The sequence below is a fragment of the Oryx dammah genome, unplaced genomic scaffold (genome assembly GCF_014754425.2).
Source record: "Oryx dammah isolate SB20612 unplaced genomic scaffold, SCBI_Odam_1.1 HiC_scaffold_6, whole genome shotgun sequence".
NCBI lineage: Eukaryota > Metazoa > Chordata > Mammalia > Artiodactyla > Bovidae > Oryx > Oryx dammah.
Window position 1 is genome coordinate 1,740,775 of NW_024070190.1, and position 17,870 is coordinate 1,758,644.

The window sequence follows — 17,870 nt, forward strand, 5'->3', positions numbered from 1 at the left end:
GGACCTTTGTTGGCAAAGAAATGCCTTTGCTTTTCAATATGCTATCTAGGTTGGTCATAACTTTTCTTCCAAGGAGTAAGCGTCTTTTAATTTAGGAAGTGTTTCTAACAGTGCCCATAATGACCCAAGTGTTCAGTTAAGTGGAACTTACCCTTTGCTTTCTCTGGTTCTTTCCTGGGCAGCCCTCATTTAGGAGATGACAAAAGGCAGGAATGGTGACGTAAACCCAGCCTCCTCCCAATCCCCAACCCCTGTTCCCGAGGTGGGTGGGGGTGGGGGGAACGGGCTTGAGAGAGGTCTGTGAGGCACAGCGAGTAATTCCACACAGTGAAACCTGGGCAGAGACTCCTCTCGTCTTATGACTGACTGACCTTTACCACGTCCTACTCCTTCCTTCCTACTGGAAGGGAAAAAGGAGAGCTAGCTTCTTTTGGGCATCAGCACCAGGCGCCAGCCACACCAGGCTAACATCAACTCTATCCTGCATGGCTCTCCCCCAACCTTCCCATCGCAGGCAGTGACTTTTCCCACCCACTATCAACCCAGGCTCCCAGATGTTCTCCATGAGCCCTGTGCCCCAGCCTTGGACAGGTAGAATCAACCTAAACCACCAGGTGGGACCCTGTAATTGGTCAAAGCCAGGTTCACTGGTTGACCTCCCATGAGGGAGCTGCACAGCAAGGGTGTATGGGGATATGGTGCCTTTCAATGGATTATGGGGCGTGAGAAAAACTGTGGAGTTTGTTTAGGTGAAATTAGGCTGTTTGGCGGGGTGAAAGCCGATTAAAACTGTGTAACTGGTCTCCACCGCGAATCGGAGCTGGGGAATCAAAATGTTAAGATGGAAGTGGAACACGGCGTCCAGAAACGCCTCTTCCGGAGCTGGGCGCCCCAGTGGCAATCGAGGTTGAATCTCTTGCCAAAGTGACTCAGGTTCCCCTGGCAGCGATGAGCTTTCCTTCATAATGACTGAATTTCAGACAGAAGAGCACCTCACCCTTTGCGGTGGTAGAGACCTAATTTTCTCAGAGGACGGTTGCCGGTCACCCAGAAGAGGGCGTTCTGACAACTCTAGCCCCACGTGAGGCTACAGACTTTGCTTTTTTTTTTTTTTTTTTAAGGTGGAGCTAATTTTACTCTCCAATCAGTTATTCACATCAGCAGCCTCCGGCGTTCAGGGAGCGGGGCGGAGCGGGGCCCCCTCCCCAAGACGGAAAGGCGGGGCCGGAAACCGCCTTTGGGCAGATGATGCTGCGTGTTGCGTCAGGGCTGCGCCCTCCCCTGGGCGCGCCTGTGCCCTGCCTTCCTGGTCTCGCTGCCTGGGCTGCTGCTGCAGGTCTCATAATTCCTACTCAGGATTTGGCGGGGGTTCTCGCGTATGTCCCAGTCACGGTGACTTTCCTCTGGTTCTCAAAAAAGCAAAAAGGCCAAAGTTCCTTCTACCAGGAAAGATGTTTGCGCGACTGGCCCCTCTCCACTTTCACCTTTGAGGATTCATCTCGGATGTCATGTCACTTCAAGACTTAACCATATCACCCATCGCTGCCCAGGCACTCGCGCCGCTGCAGCACACTCATTTTACTTTTTTCATGATATCTATCCGACTCCTAATGTTGGGACCTTAAACACCTAAGAGGATCTTGTCTGGGTGGGTGATGAACGTGGCGTAGCCGTCCACGCCCATAGCACCCTGCTAGGGCTCTCCTACTCACCTTGGACAGTGAAAGGCACCAATTTCAACCAGGTATTCCGAGTTCCACTCAGGTTCTTGGAGTAATGGCTGTAGCTCTGGGCCAGCCTTTGAACCATCCCCTCACCCTGCATATGTATCCTGATCAAGGGCCCTAAACAGATGTATGATCCTCATTTTTAGACCTCAGGACCTGGGAGGGCTGAAGGCCAGAAGGCAGACTCCTCAGCCTCTAGAATCTCTTGTGCTGGCCTCCTAACCCTAGCCCACAGATCTTGGACACAGTAGACTTTCCAGAGGATCTGGTACCAACACCCTGGAAATGGATGGAAGGTTTGGAGCAGGACACCAGTAAAGGAAGGGCTTCCCAGGTGGTGCAGTGCCTGCCAAAGCAAGAGCCACAAGAGACTTGGGTTGGATCACTGGGTTGGCAAGATACCCAGGAAGAGGAAATGGTAACCCACTCCAGAGATTCTTGCCTGAAAATCCCGTGGACAGAGGAGCCTGGCGGGCTATAGTCCAGTTCAGACACAATAGCATATGCTCCTTGCTGCCAGTAGAGGTGGCTTGAAGCAACATCAAGGCAGGTGGCTGCCCCATCAGCCAGATTCAGACCTAGGTTGTGAGCCACTGCCTGGCAGGGACAGGGCAGCTGCTGCCCTGACCTGTCTCCATCCCAGGGTCTCTGCCAGGAGCAGGGGCTGGGCAGGGTAGGCCTCAGCTCCTTCCACCTTAGGGTATGGAGGTCGGCAAGAGGGGTGAGGCTGCAGGTGAGCGGGCTGCCAAGGTGGAAGAGCCATTTCCACAGACCCATCCCATGCATGCTGGGGCCTCTCAGTGAGGTATTCCAGGGATGGGCTCTGGACATACTGAGACCCAGAGTGGCATGGATGGTTTAGGTTCTGAAACGCACACTGCAGGGCTTCTTGGGATGTTGCTCATAGTAGGGTCTCACAGGACATTACCTGGAGTAAGAGGAAGGGTCCATGGGTTGCTCTAAGGGTTACAGTAGTTTTTACTGGGCTGTCAGTGAAGGAAGAACTGCATTTCCTGGATTGTGTGAACACTCACTGGGCAAGCTGGGGTCTTAGCAGAGGGCAAACCACTGGGGATCATTCTAGGTTACAGGAAGTCATGGGGATCTGGGTCACAGGGACTTCTAAGGTCTTCAGGCAAGGTGTGGAAATTGTAATGTTCTTTGATATAATGTTGAGGTGTCTTGTGTGGTGCATGGATGAGGCAGGAGATCAATTATCAATTATCAGGAGGTCCTCAAAGTTGGGGTGGTGGTGCTGGGAATGGGCTTCAGACAAACATGAGGCCACAAGATGCATCAGCCATCCATGGGACATCCCCCACCCCACCCCAGCTGAGGGGCCTGGACTTTCCTGAGCAAGATTTTATTGTCTCGTCCCAACCTACCCATCCCCAACCAGACCCACAGAAGGTCATAGTCCATCAGAGGGGGAGATAAATTTAATTTAGAAATAAGCTCTGGACAGCCTTTTGAGGTAGCCTCAGGGCCCACCAACAGAGACAAAAGCCATCCTGAGTGGGTAAGGCCCCCAAGGGGAAGGGGACAGCATGGGAGCCAGTGCAGGGAGGGTCATGAAACCAATCCTGTGCTCAGCAGGTACTGGCAGAGCCTGTGGAGATAATGCGGAGTCAGGTCCTCACAAACTCCATATACACATCCTCAGCCTCAGGCGTCCCCAAGGCTGACTGGTTCAGGACAGTCCTGCCTTACACACAGCACAACATGTATTAATCCTCAAATTATACGGCTCTACTGCCTGAGTGCCAGGAAGGCTCTCAAAGAAGTCCGTCTCACCTGGAGTGAGGAGTGGAACAGCTTTCTCAGGTAAGGAGCTGCAAAAGGAACATATCAGATTAGCATCCTCGAACTTTCTGTCCTTTTCCCCCACCAAGATTCCTGGTACCAATTTAAACAGGTTTCTCTGACAGAGGCCCTCTCAGGGATGATTATCTGTGAATAACAAATTCTACTGCAAACCCAGGGACAGCCAGGACTCTGTCCTCCTTTCCCAAATTGTAGGACATTATGCCCAAATTGCTCTGCTCAGCTCAAAGGACACACAGTAGGGCCTGTCTCACCCGTGCTTCTGCTTGTTCTTGCATTTGCATTTGCCACCTGTGAAGGAAGACACAGGTAGTGCAAAGAGCCTGGAAAGCCTGGGCCCCCCTCCTCCCACTCGCTCCCCACCTCCACCTGACCCTGCTAGTCCCACTGCTCACTCAGGGCGAACAAGATTCCAGCGATGCACATGAGGCCTGCACAGATCATCCCGCCCAGCTGCAGGCCTTCCCAGTCTAGAGGAATGGAAAGAGGGCTGGCATCAGCCTGGCTCCACCCAACTCATTCAACAGATAGTTATGCGCACCTGCTTATACAGACACACATATTCCAGGCAACAAGCAGGACAAACTCATAAATACGTCATGTCATATCTGGTGGGAACAAGTACTAGGAAGAAAAATCAAGCAGAAATGCACAGAAAAAGAAGAGGCTTTGAAGAATGATCAAGGAAGGCTTTGCTGAAAGGTGGCATTTGAGCTGAGACCCAGGGAAGATGAGGGTGTGTGGGGGACAGTGGCAGGCAGAAGGAGAGGACACCTCCTTGCGGGGGTTGTAGGGCAGCAAGGAGCTGGTCCTGGGGAAGGCAAAAGAAGAGAGAGTGAATGGGAGAAAGGAAATCAGCCAGCTGCCTCCAGCCACTTTCCCAGTAGTCTTCCTAAACACTCTGCAGGCCCCTTACCTCCTTGCTGGAGGAAAACTCTCCCAAAGACCACGTTACTTGCTGGCCTGTCGTTCTTTTGATCCACCATGCTGATTCTTTAATTCCCAGTCTCATCCTCATTCTGCCCCTCCTTGCCCACTCCCTCAAGCCTCCCTCTGTCTACACTGGGCTCCACATTACCCCTTACCAACTCTAGCAAAGGGGTCTAGCATAGGCAAGAGTAGGGGTCAGGGGCAAGGGATATCAGCTCTTACCATAGTAGAAGGGACTGTCTTTATCTGCAGGAAAGGAAGAAAAAAAAATTAACAACCAGAACCAGGAGGCAAGATGTGGGGTCTTAGAGAGAAAACGCGGGGGCAGGACCAGCAGAGCAGTTTAGGGTCTCACTCACCAATCACGTCATTGGCTTCCAAGACAGGCAGTCCTGAGTGAGAGAAGCAGAGGGACTGTGTGTTAATTCATGATACTGGTCTCAAAATGAATCAGCAGGCAGGACACCAGCCCAGAGGCAAAAGATCAACCAGCCTTGCTTGGGGCACCAGAATGGAGGGTGGGGGGGACCCTGAGGTCACTGGTTCCCCTCCTCATACTTTCCCCAACCCAAACAGACCTAGGGTTTTGTCTCCTATTTTCTGGCCTTTGTGCCCCGCTCCCCCATCCCAGCCCTTCCTGCTATTTCTCAGACTTCTTGTTATTCTTTCTTATACTCAAAATGGGATGGTGTGTTGGTATCTTTACCCTCTCCTGAAAAGCTTCCTACCCAGATCCTGGCTAATGGTCTGCCTCCTAAAGAAGTAGGGAACACTGGTCTCTTCTTGCCAACAGGTGATTACAGTTTCCCAAAGTTCCATGATTCAGGATAATAGTCTACCTTACTGTGATCAGGTTGGCCAAAAAGTTCGTTTGGGTTATAAGATCTACGGAAAACTCGAACAAACCTCAATACTTCCTTTATGTTTATCTTTAAGTTAGCAGTCTAAATGAAAACCCATTTATTCAACATCAGGCGCCCTTTATGAGACGCTCTCCTGGTTTTCACAGCCTTGGTAGGTGAGTGAGTGGCAGTAGGGTCGCCTCTGGGAGGACTCACCGGCCAACAGGAGGAGAAGGGCCCGGGTCACCCCGTCCATGACACAGCGGCACGCAGGTCCGGTCTGCAGGAGAAGAGAGCAGGCTGGGGTCAAACAGCCCCGACCAGCTCCACGCTCACGGAGGCCAGTGGCACAAATCTCAAGGCTTCTTGTGGGGTGGACATGAGAAAGTTACTACTTTCTGTGTCCTTATCTAGAGTTAATAATAGTAATACCTCTAATACTTAGAGCGATGCCTGCACATATTGGGTTGCCCAAGGAATTTGTTCAGGTTTTTCTGTATCATCTGATGGAAAAACTCGAACAAACTTTCTGGCCAACCCATCTGAGGTTTTGTTAAAATCTGGTAATCAGATGTCTGACACACCTTCAGGAGGAGGGCTACTGCTCTAACTCAAGCTTTGGTGCCTGCCTTCCTGACCCCCAGCTCAAAGGACTTGAGGTATTGTTTCCAAAGATCTGGGCCTGGGGCACTACCAGGCTGAAGTCCAAGACAGCCTCCAGCTAGGGCATGCCCGGACTTCCCAGGGAGTGCAGTGGTAAAGGGCCCTCCTGCCAATGCAGAAGATGCGGATTTGATCCCCTGGTTGGGAAGATCTGGAGAAGGAAATGGCAACCCACTCCAGTATTCTTGCCTGGGAAATCCCATGGACAGAGGAACCTGGCAGGCTACAGCCCATGTGGTTGCAAAGAGTGAGACATAACTGAGTGTGCACACACACGGCATGCCCAGAACTCCTCTGAGTGAGCAGTGGGACAGGGGAAGTGGAAGAGTTGGGGGGCAGATGCTGGGTGCAGGCAACTGCCTCCCACCCCAGCCCCAGCCAAGGACCATGCTCCAGATAGCCTCAAATTCCACTCTCAGAGTACAGACTGCTGTTAGCAGAAAAGTGCCTGGTGGCTGGGACATAGCCCCTTCTTTCTCCTTAGGGTGGGAACTATTTCTGTCTTCATTTATTAGTCCCTAGAGTGGCTGTGTCCTTGAGATAAGACGCTCCCAGCTTTCTGCCTATTATTAGCTTCAGGCAGGCATAGGGATGGTCAGTGTTCCAAATTGCAACCCCAGTTATTACGTGTTGGGCCCAGCTAGCCGGAGAATTCCTCTCTCAGCACTTAATAGCTGTGTGACTCAGCTAGGTTACTTAACCTGTCTGTGCTTCAGTGCCCTGTAAAAATGAGGATAATTATAAGAACAACCTCCTAAAGTTGTGTTTGAATTGAATGAGTTACTCTATGTTGAGCCTAAGAATAGTGCGAAGCACATAATAAGTACTGAAACATGTTACAGTAAGTAAGTACACAAGTACATGGATCCTTTTGCAGTAGGAAGTCAGGACTATTAATCTGCTCCTTCAGAACATGGGGGTCTTTTGGCTTTGAGCAATTTGTACACCAGGCCCTCCATTGGCCTCTGTTTCCCCCTACCCCTTCTATCACCCTCGAACTCCTGGATCACAAGGGGCGCAACTCCCCATTATTCTTTAGCCAAAGACTGCTTCCTGTTTCCTCCAGCCCCCAGTCCACCCTCCGCATGATGGTGCTCAAAGGGCACGCAACTTCCAGTCCTCCAAACCCCAAACACATCTGTTACTGGGAATACCTAGGCAGGTACCATACCCTTCCTCAGACTGGTACTCCAGACCACCCCTCCACCTCCACCCTTCTGCCTAGGAGTCCTGAAGTCCTAGCAGAAACCTGCTCACCTGAGAGCCTTCTCCTGAGCTCACCTGATAGCCGGCTGGGTGTAGAGAGCTGGTCTGAGGAGGCTTCTAGGGCTGCGTCCAGCCCAGGTGGGTTCCGGTTTTTTAAGCCCGCGGCCCCGCCTGCCCAGGGCAACAATACTATCAGGCAGAAGGAACTGGTCAGATTCCTTAAGAATCTGGAAGGATTCCTGCAGCTCCCTCTCCCCAGTGTGCTCTTAAAGGAGACTGCCACACCCGGCGGACAGCGCAGTGAGAGACCCAGGCCCGCTCAGAGTCTAAGGCAATGGTGGGGATCGGGCTGGGCCCCAGACACTTCTCATGAGGAGAAGGTGAGCTCTCTGCTTCTTTAGGTCACCTGGACCCTAAAAGAGAGGTCCAGAAAGGTGCTGGAGGGAACGAGGATGTTTCTGGGTACTTATACCAAAAGTAGGGGTTCCAGGACTTCTGTAGGGGAGTGTCCCAGAAACGTGGTGTCAACGAAGAGTCAGGGTCTGGCCTTGAGGTTCCATTTGCTCAGTGGGCTCATTGCTTTTCCTTGGACTGGTTTCACTGAGGCGAAGAAATGGGGCTGATGGGCGCCCCTTAAGATGGCCCACCCTCTGACCAGCCCTGACAACCACTTAGCTGCGGGTGGAGGGGGACAGAAGCTGGAATCAGAACCACCCCCCAGGTCCTCAGTTCCTGCCTACTGCCTGGGGGCAGGGGTGTAAGATAGGGTGGTGGGGCCAGGTCGGGGGCAGGAGGAGGACCACCAGCCCCAAGATGAGGAGTGGGCCACCTCCCTCTGTGGACCCCATGCCTGGCCAAATTCTCTTCCTGTCCCTCACCCCCCACATGCCTTCTACCTATGCTCTTGACCTTGGATGACTCCAGGCCTGTCCATTATCCTGTCTCCCCTCCCTAATTCCTCTCCCTTCACCCTCTTCTCCAATGCTTGGTGACCAACTGAAACAGGACTGTGGCCTCCCTATTCCCTCCCAATGCCCAGTCATGGATACTGATAGACTTTGATTGAATTGTTGAGTCACTGAGGACAGGAAGCCATCAGTGGATCACGGTGTTAAGGGTCAGAGGGCAGGACAGAGCCCTGAAAGGCAGGGGTGGGAAGGATTCAGAGGGGACCTTCCTAGTGCAAACGTGGCACCTCCTCACGAAAACCTTCCATGGTGCTTCCTATTCTTGATTCAGTTTGTACAGAGTTTGTATCAGGGCCTCTGGGGCCAGAAAGAGCTGGCCCCAGCTTGCCAGTAGCTTACTGAGTGATCTCAATCAGCACCTTCATTCCAAGCCTCAGTTCCCTCTTCTCTAAACTGCAGTAACAACAGGATTTACCTGAGGTTTGGGGTGGAGGTGTTGCAGGGGCAAGGGGCTGACCCATGGCTGGTCCTCAATTTGTATCTGTGGAATGAATGCCTCCCAGGCCCCACGTAAGGAGAGTCTGTGAAACTCAAGATTCAGAAAAACCATTAACAGTGCATACCTTGAAGTCAACCCCAGGCTCTGTTAGTTACTTGCTATATGCACTTGAACAACTTACCTCTTCCAGCCTGTTTGCTCATCCATGAAGTGGGAACTATGACTGAGCTGACTCTGAGTATATGCTGTGATGATGACATCTGATTATGCTGCTCAGTTCACAGGAGCTATCTGTGTAACTGGGAATGGCCTTTGTATACACACAGTGAGCCCTGGAGCATGAGAGAAACTGTGCTCCAGAGAAGATAAAAGTCTTGCTCAAGGTCACATTGTATGCCATGGTAGCAGAGTGGAAACTCAGCTCAAGTTTTCCCACTCCACATGTGAGAAATAAACAGCAAGAAAGCAAGCATTTGTAGGAAGAGGACTGTTTAAGTCCCTAGTGCTTGGAAAGATCTCCAGGAAGTATGAAAAAGACCTCAGATCCACTTCTCCAGAAGGTTCTAGTACTTTTACTCCATCCTGAAGCTGCTGCCCACTTGAGGGATCCTCCATTCCCATCCATATCACCATGAGATATTATCACCTTTAACAGGTAGAAGGAAAACTTCACCTGTGTCAGGTGTTATTGCCACTGGTTGAAGGTAGAGGACAGGTTGAGCCCAGGACAGAACCAGGGAGAAGGAGCCCAGCTACCTGTGTGTAACTTCTGTGAGCACACAGTGAGTTACCACCTCATCTCCCCCTTTTGCCAGAGTTCGGTGTAGATGCATTAAGACTGAGTGTTGCTTCTGTCCAAGAGGCCCCAAAGGCTGGCCACACACTCAGTGGCGGGCAACAATGCTTACCACACTGGAAGCAGCATAAATCAGTTCCCAAGCTAATGAATTTAGCTTCTTAGATATATTAAACTCAGTGCTTATAAGTGATCATGAAGGTGCACGTAGAAACCTTTACAAGCTTTGAATATTATTAAGAATTGTCTCGGGGCACTTTCCTGGTGGTCCACTGGCTGATTCCAAGCTCCCAATGCGAGGGGCCCAGGTTCAATCCTGGGAACTAAGATCTCCCAGTTCAGTTCAGTTCAGTCGCTCAGTCATGTCTGACTCTTTGCTACCCCATGAATTGCAGCACCCCAGCCCTCTCCATCACCAACTCCCGGAGTTCACTCAGACTCACGTCCATCGAGTCAGTGATGCCATCCAGCCATCTCATCCTCTGTCGTCCCCTTCTCCTCCTGCCCCCAGTTCCTCCCAGCATCAGAGTCTTTTCCAATGAATCAACTCTTCACATGAGGTGGCCAAAGTATTGCAGTTTCAGCTTTAGCATCATTCCTTCCAAAGAACACCCAGGACCGATCTCCTTTAGAATGGACTGGTTGGATCTCCTTGCAGTTCAAGGGACTCTCAAGTCTTCTCCAACACCACAGTTCAAAAGCATCAATTCTTTGGTGCTCAGCTTTCTTCATAGTCCAGCTCTCACATCCATACATGACCACAGGAAAAACCATAGCCTTGACTAGACGGACCTTTGTTGTCAAAGTAATGTCTCTGCTTTTTAATATGCTATCTAGGTTGGTCATAACTTTCCTTCCAAGGAGTAAGCGTCTTTTAATTTCATGGCTGCAATCACCATCTGCAGTGATTTTGGAGCCCCCCCAAAATAAAGTCTGACACTGTTTCCAATGTTTCCCCATCTATTTCCTATGAAGTGATGGGACAGGATGCCATGATCTTTGTTTTCTGAATGTTGAGCTTTAAGCCAGCTTTTTCACTCTCCTCTTTCACTTTCATCAAGAGGCTTTTTAGTTCTTCTTCACTTTCTGCCATAAGGGTGGTGTCATCTGCATATCTAAGGTTATTGATATTTCTCCCAGCAATCTTGATTCCAGCTTGTGCTTCTTCCAGCCCAGCATTTCTCATGATGTATTCTGCATAGAAGTTAAATAAGCAGGGTGACAATATACAGCCTTGACGTACTCCTTTTCCTATTTGGAACCAGTCTGTTGTTCCATGTGCAGTTCTAACTGTTGCTTCCTGACCTGCATACAGGTTTCTCAAGAGGCAGGTCAGGTGGTCTGGTATTCCCATCTCTTTCAGAATTTTCCACAGTTTGTTGTGATCCACACAGTCAAAGGCTTTGGCATAGTCAATAAAGCAGAAATAGATGTTTTTCTGGAACTCTCTTGCTTTTTCCATGATCCAGCAGATGTTGGCAATTTGATCTCTGGTTCCGCTGCCTTTTCTAAAACCAGCTTGAACATCTAGAAATTCACGGTTCACGTATTGCTGAAGCCTAGCTTGGAGAATTTTGAGCATTACTTTACTAGCGTGTGAGATGAGTGCAACTGTGCAGTAGTTTGAGCATTCTTTAGCATTGCCTTTCTTTGGGACTGGAAAGAAAACGGACCTTTTCCAGTCCTGTGCCCAGGTCCAAACAAATGAGACACTTTTTTTTTTTTTTTTTTTTTTTGTTTGGGCGCCAGTTTGGAAAATGTCACACACCTCCAAACCAAAAAAAAAAAAAAAGGTGTCTCATTTGTTTGGAGTATTTAGGATGAACAATTGCTCTCTCACGATGTGATTCCTGAGGGGCTGGACTGGCAGTAAAGGCTGTTTTCAGGAAGTCATTTTCAAGGAGATCTGGCCACTTGCCCAGCTTCTTGGGCATGCATTCCTTATCAGAATTTCTGGAACCATCCATTTGGGCCTGATTTCTTATCTACCAGATGGGGAGTTTGGTGAGAGGAACTGAGACCTACAGGGAAATCAACCCTCTGATGATGAAAGGTTCAGAGGAGTGCGTGATGGAGAGCCAGCCTCAGTCAGATGGATGCAGATGAGAGCCTAGAGGTATCAAAAGTCAAGAGAGAATGCAGCAAGATCCAGCTCTGAACTCTCCCTTCCCCTTCAGGACTTCAGTGCTGCAAATGATACAAAGGACCTTGTGTAGAACAAGGGAAGTCTGTTGCCAAGAGTGGCTACCTGAAAATCAGCACTCACACCAGGACTCTCTCTTCTGCTCATGTCAATCACTGCCAAAGCTCTTCATACTCCCAAACTATACTTTTCCCCTTCCCAAAGCATTACTAGTTACTCTGTGGAGAACATAGATGCATCCTCAAAGTCATTAACTTTTCTGAAGAAAGATACTAAAACAGGAATTAGCTAAGGTTGGCCAGAGATAAAAGGGAAGTGGCTAGTATTATGCCTGGCACAGAGTGGAAGTGTTTTTTCCTGCCTTCGAAGATAGACTGAATGTCACAGGCGTCAGTAGAAAGCTTAGATTATCTATTTTGAAGAATCTGGTAGAGGAGAGAAAAGACCTCATTCATGAGAGAACAAGGATAAAGGAAATCTCTGAAGCTTCTAGTTGTCAGAAATACTGAACTCCCACCTGGACCCCTTCTGTGCTGTCTCCCTCAGGAGCCCCCCTGTTCTTATTCCTGTCTCTTTCGCATCTGGATATGTATTTAACTTCATTGGCTGGACTGGCAGTGAAGGCTGTTTTCATTTGAAATCCAGTTCACATGTTCAGCAGGTCCCTTTCTGTGTGCTCAGGGTGCTGGGCTCCTCGCTCACAGACCTGGATCTCACTTTCTTTGAGGACCGTGTGGAGGAAGGAAGCCTGACTTCGCTCACCTGCCTTCCAGAGAGAGAGCAGGAGGTGGATGGGTGTAAGACAAAGAGGTGAATGAGTGCAGGGAAGGCCATTTGAAGGGTAGCGGCAGTTTGAGGGCTTTTTCCTGGATCTCAGTCTGGGCTGACTCCTGCGCATTTGGGAGACGGCAGGATAGGCCCGTCACGTTGCGCGATCTAAGAGCCTTCCAGACTAGGGGATACTGAAACGATCTTGGGGAGTGTCTCAAGAATGTGGATATGAAGGTCTCTGCGACAGTCAGTGACTGCCTGGCTCTCTTCGGCCAACTCCGGCCAAAAAGACTTCATTGACTTTTAGGATGTCCTTCCCAGAAGCCATCCGTACCCACTACTATACCTCGTGCAGGGGGCCGAGAAACAGCCATTCGGAGCAGGACTATTATGACTTCCAGCCAATCGGCACCAAGGAACGGGAGATAAGGCGGGGCCTTGGGCAAAGCCGCTTGTGAGGCGCAGGCGCGGGCCCAGGCCGTGTGGGCGGGGCTTTTCTGGCGTGGAAGCCGTGCCGCTCATCCCCGTGCGGATCGGCCCTACTTGGGTTCTCGCGAGTGGCTGTCAAGCAGCCGTCCTATTACGCGTGCGCAGTTTTCCTTTTTTCTCTGCGTCAGCCAGTAACGGTCCGGGTTCTGGTTGTTTCTGGAGCCTTTGTTCACACGTTTATCCGTTCCTGCCGCCGAGATGGCCGTAGTCTTTCGGACCTGGGTCCTTAGAGGCTGTGAGGGATAGCTGAGGTGAAGGGACAGAGCATCGGATGAGCTCAGGAGGCCAAGGAGGAGGGGGACGAGCCGTGGAGGCGGACCGCAGGGAGTGAGGCCAGAAAGCCGGCAGTAGACCTTGGGAGGGAGGGCTTCAAGCAGGGGAGAGACATTGTTAGATTTGCATTTGAGAAGGCCCTTGATGAAAACCTGTGCGAGAGGGGAGAAGCGCAAGAGTTCCCGAAACATACCGGGAGATGTCATTTCTCACCGACCCTTCATTCCGCTTCTGTTAGAGCTCCCCCAGGGGTCTCTTGTCCAACTGCTGCTCACGTCTCTCAACCATACTCCTCAGCCCTCGACCTCATTATTGAAGTACCTCCTGGACACACCGCCCAGTCAACCACTTCTGAAATAAACCTTTCCATTGTGTCACCTCCCCCATAGCCAACCGTGTCTCATTTCAGAATTTCCTGAAAAGTCACTCCTTTATCCACCTGGTCCCACAGGCCACCACTGAGCACATCATAATGGGGATTATCTATTGACGGGTGTCACCCACCTCAGATGATGACCTTCTTAAGGGTAAGGGGACTGGCACCCCTCACTCTGGGTGTATCCACAGTGGCAGCCTTGGTGAGTGCTTGCTACCTGGCAGGCTACTTTCCACCACTTTCCCCATGTTAATTCATGTCATCATCGCAACCTTTCCAGAGAAGGCTCTCACCTTGTTTCAGGATGAGGGAACTAGGTGAAGAGAGATTAAGAGAAGCAAGCTGGGAAGCTGTTGTATAACACAGGGACCTCAGCGCGCTCACCTAGAGGGGTGGGATGGAGTCAGGGGTGGGAGAGAGGTTCATGGGGGAGGGGATGTATGTATACCTATGGCTGATTGAAGTTGGCAGAAGCCAACACAATATTATAAAGCAATTATTTTCCAGTTAAAAATGAATTAAAAAAGAAAAAGAAGCATCCAACCTCACAACTGGAAATGACAGCTCCAGAACCAGTTCTTTTAACCACCATTCTCCACGTTAAACTGCATGTGATTTTATTTTGAATGTGATTTAAAAACAGCTTTGATTTCACATACCAAACAGTTCTCCCATTTAAATTGTACAATTTCAGTGTTTTTTAGATTGTATATTGGAGATATATATGTGTGTGTGTGTGTGAATTTCTCTTTGGTGTGCATGCATATGTGAATTTTAGGCTGATGCCTGTTTAGATATTTTGTGTCCATAAACATGTATTTTCACTAACATACCAATTGTGGGAAAGTTGGTATTACTGTATCTGTACTGGGCTTCCCAGGTGTCACTAGTGGTAAAGAGTCCACCTGCCAATGCAGGAGATGTGGGTTAGATACCTGGGTTGGGAAAATCCCCTGGAGGAGGGCATGGCAACCACTCCAGTATTCTTGCCTGGAGAATCCCATGGACAGAGTCTGCCGAGCTATAGTCCATAGGGTCGCAAAGAGTTTCAGACATGACTGAAGCAACTTAGCATGCATGTACATACATGTACTATGTGTACTGTGCTTTTTTTAAAAAAATTGAAGTATGTACTTACTTATGTATTTATTTTTGGCCTCACCACACAGCATGTGGGATCTTAGTTCCCCAACCAAGGATTGATCAAGTGTCCCTTGCATTGGAAGGGTTGTCTTAACCACACTGGATAACCAGGGAAGTCCCTACAATTTTTTAAAATTTAATGCTATAATTTGATCTTAAATCTTTCAAAGTATTTTCATTCTAATATAATTACTTGATATGTATTCACTGATTCAATGCCTGTCTTAAATTTTACTACTGTTCTGGCACTTTTTCCAGGAACTGAGGGTGCAAACTGGGTAATGCAAAGCTTCTGCCTTGAACAGCTGACATGATGAGGATGAGTAGGAAAGAGAAAAAAGCTGGTATAATATTTCAAGTATTGATTGACATTGATGAGTATAGCGAAGACACATAAAGCAGCTGAGTTATATAGTGATGGAGGAGAGAGACTGCCTTCTTAGAAGGTTAGAGTTGGCCAGTGTTCGAAATACAGGTTTAAAAATATTTGTGTTGACATAGTCATAAATTTCCCTTGGCCCATTTCACCCTTGTTAAACTGAGCCAATGAAGTCAAATACATACCCAGATTTCAGATTAGAGCATAATTTATGAAAAGGGTCTCTTATCTAAATCAAGTTCCTCTCATTCCAAGAAATGTCTCTCCTTCAAAGTTGTTTATCCACATCTTTGTATAAGTTAGTTATAATAAGATTAAGTGTCTGATAAAGAGCATTACTTACTTATTTGGCAATAATAGAATAAAAGAATGTTTTTACTGGCATTGAATGTTACAGTTGAAAAGCTGAAAACTGTAGCTCAACAGACCAAAGACACTAGGCTTGGAGAAGGGGTCTTAACTGTGTTTGTTAGCACTGAATATGACTATGAATGTCAGTAGTTTCTAGAACCTTGCCTGGAGGATAAAGTATGCATTGAATTTGTGGCCACCTGAAATCTGGATTCAAAAGCAATCAAAGCTTGACAAAGTCTTTGTTGTCTCCACTACAGTAGCTCATCTAAAAGTCCCCTAATGTTTTGCAGTTATATGTTAGGTAGTGTTACCAATAAACAAAGAGTTCTACTCCAATCAGACTATATAACAGGATGACAAGTTCCTCCCAGAAATGTTTACCAAATTAAAATGACTGCTGAAGCTGAAGATTAGTAAACAATGGGAAATCATATTTTAAAAGTTGTGTAGCACTTTTTCCTCCTGTCATGTAGAAAGTCTTGTAGTTTCATGGATAAAGTCTTTAAGTTCTTAATAAACTAGTAAAATATTAATATATTAACTTCTAATGATCAACAGTGGCATTTTCCATAGTGAGGGTCTGAAGCCATCCCTGCTCCCTGCTCTGCGCATTCATTGCACGCAGCACTTGGAGAACCAGTTTTGTCACTAGAACTGGGTGGAGTTTGCTGTATTCTACTTTTTCATCCATGGTGACTAAGACCTTCAAAGCTCCTAGGCTTGGGCACAGTGGGGTGCACAGGATCTCAGTTTGATTTTTAAATTGGCATACCTACCTTGGGAAACAAGAGGCATTGCTTCTGAAAACTGGAATAGTGCAAACGTGGTGCCCAGCAGCAATGCCCCCACGTAAGGCGCTCAGAGCACAAACATACCAGCCCCAGAAGAGAGGCAAGGGCAGATCTTGGGAGGGAGCTGAAACTGGCTCAGTGCTGAAAGTTCTAAGAAAAAGAACACAAAGTATGAACATAATATGTTTGTGTGAAAGTTCATATGTATTTAGAATAATAGAACAATTGCTTGCTTTTTTTTTTTTTTTTTAATTGCATGGCATGTGGGATCTTATTTCTTGGACTAGGGATTGAACCTGGGCCCAGGGCAGTGAAAGCACCGAGTCTTAACCAGTGGACTTCCAGGGTTAATATTGCAAAGTGTGTGCCCATTTTACAAATAAGAAATGGAAGTTTGGAAGGATTAAATGAACTCTCCAAGGCCAGACTGACTCCAAAGTCCCAAGTTTTAACTCTGTTCAGTGCCACACTTTGCAGTATTAACTGAATCCTCACGACAATGTTATGAAGTGGACCCTATTAGTATTCTGTCTTATATTTGGGGAAGTAGAAGCAAGGAGAGCCAGATGGTAAGTGGTAGGATCAGAATTAGAATCCAGGGGACTTCTCTGGCAGTCCTGTGGTTAAGACTCTGTACTTTCATTGCAGGGGGTTCCAAGTTCCATCCCTGACTGAGAAATTAAAATCCTGTGTGCTGTGTGGCATGGCCAAAAAAGTTCAAAAGAAAGAATTAGAATCCAGAAGGTCATAATCTAGGCCTCTAGGCCACAGATAGTGGCCTCAGGGTGAGACTAGTTGGGGAAGGTGAGAAGAGAATGCAGGAGAACTGAAGTTGGAGTTGACATTTCCTACCTTCCCAAGTCCCTCCGCTGTTAACTCACCCCACGTTCTCCAGGAGCTTGCTAAGTGCCAGCAAGGAGGTGGTCCTGGAACATAACACAAAAATTAGCAGACTGCATGGGGCAGATGAAGCCACGAGGTGTCCATGGTGGGTTAAAACAGATCCTGTTTTTCATCAGCCAGTCAGGGGTCTTTAGCAAGCCAGGAGAGATCCCTGGACCCTCCAAATTTACAGCTCTTTATGCCTCAGCAAAACGGAGTCAGTTGGGAGGAAACCCATAGTCAGTTTTGTTTTCTCCAGGCAAAGTGCTACAGAATTTTTTTTTTTTTTTTAACTTTTCGGCCCAACCACACAGCTTGTGGAATCTTCGTTTCCCGACCGAGGATGGAACCTGTGCCCTCTGCAGTGGAAGCACAGATCCTTAACCACTGGACTGCCAGGGAAGTCCCTCCTGAAGTTTTTAAAAATATGTATTTATTTGGCTGTTCTGGGTCTTGGTTGCGGCATGCAGGACCTTCAGTTGTAGCATATGGGATTTAGTTCCCTGGTCCCCAGGCCCCCTGTGCTGGGAGCATGGAGTTTTAGCCACTGGATCATCAGGGAGGTCCCTATAGAGGTTTTTATGTATAAGAAAATATACATTATGTATATGAAGGAGACCTGGGAAATACACTCACCAGGAGAAAGAGAAGGACAAAGAGACAATGGCTGCCGGGTTTCAGACGCTGTAAATCTGGACCTGCCACTGGCACCTCAGCCTGTCCCAGGGAAAGCCCTGAAATAAGCTAATTTGTACCAGTGAGTCTCAGAAAGGACTAGGAATTAGAGTGCCAGGACCTTCTGAACGGTGTATGTGGATGGGGCTAGAGGACTACCTGGAGGTGCATGGGAACAACAGGGCTTCTCCTGTTTGGC

The 17,870-nt window shown here is 48.5% G+C and overlaps 1 protein-coding gene across 3 annotated transcripts; it reads right to left on the reverse strand.

Moving 5' to 3' along the window:
- Positions 1–3,146: 3,146 nt before the first annotated feature.
- LOC120865385 (FXYD domain-containing ion transport regulator 4-like) lies at positions 3,147–7,331 on the reverse strand. Of its 3 annotated transcripts, none has more exons than XM_040242652.1 (8): positions 7,268–7,331; positions 5,540–5,603; positions 4,841–4,873; positions 4,704–4,727; positions 3,947–4,021; positions 3,806–3,842; positions 3,522–3,559; positions 3,147–3,336 (listed from the first exon to the last, which is right to left on the reverse strand). In XM_040242652.1, exons 2-8 carry the CDS (start codon positions 5,577–5,579, stop codon positions 3,317–3,319), a joined length of 267 nt encoding a protein of 88 aa, XP_040098586.1. In that variant the 5' UTR covers positions 5,580–5,603; positions 7,268–7,331; the 3' UTR covers positions 3,147–3,316. The 3 variants fall into 3 exon arrangements, with proteins under 3 accessions (XP_040098586.1, XP_040098587.1, XP_040098588.1); XM_040242653.1 differs by having other exon boundaries at positions 7,244–7,329; XM_040242654.1 differs by lacking the exons at positions 4,704–4,727; positions 4,841–4,873; positions 5,540–5,603; positions 7,268–7,331 and adding an exon at positions 4,468–4,668.
- Positions 7,332–17,870: the final 10,539 nt, after the last annotated feature.

Coding starts and splice junctions, on each gene's coding strand:
- LOC120865385 (XM_040242652.1), bottom strand. CDS start 5,579: ATGGACGGGGTGACCCGGGCCCTTCTCCTCCTGTTGGCCG. Junction 4,728..4,840: donor GGAAGCCAATGACGTGATTG/GTGAGTGAGACC, acceptor CCTTTCCTGCAG/ATAAAGACAGTCCCTTCTAC. Junction 3,560..3,805: donor AAGAACAAGCAGAAGCACGG/GTGAGACAGGCC, acceptor TTCCTTTTGCAG/CTCCTTACCTGAGAAAGCTG.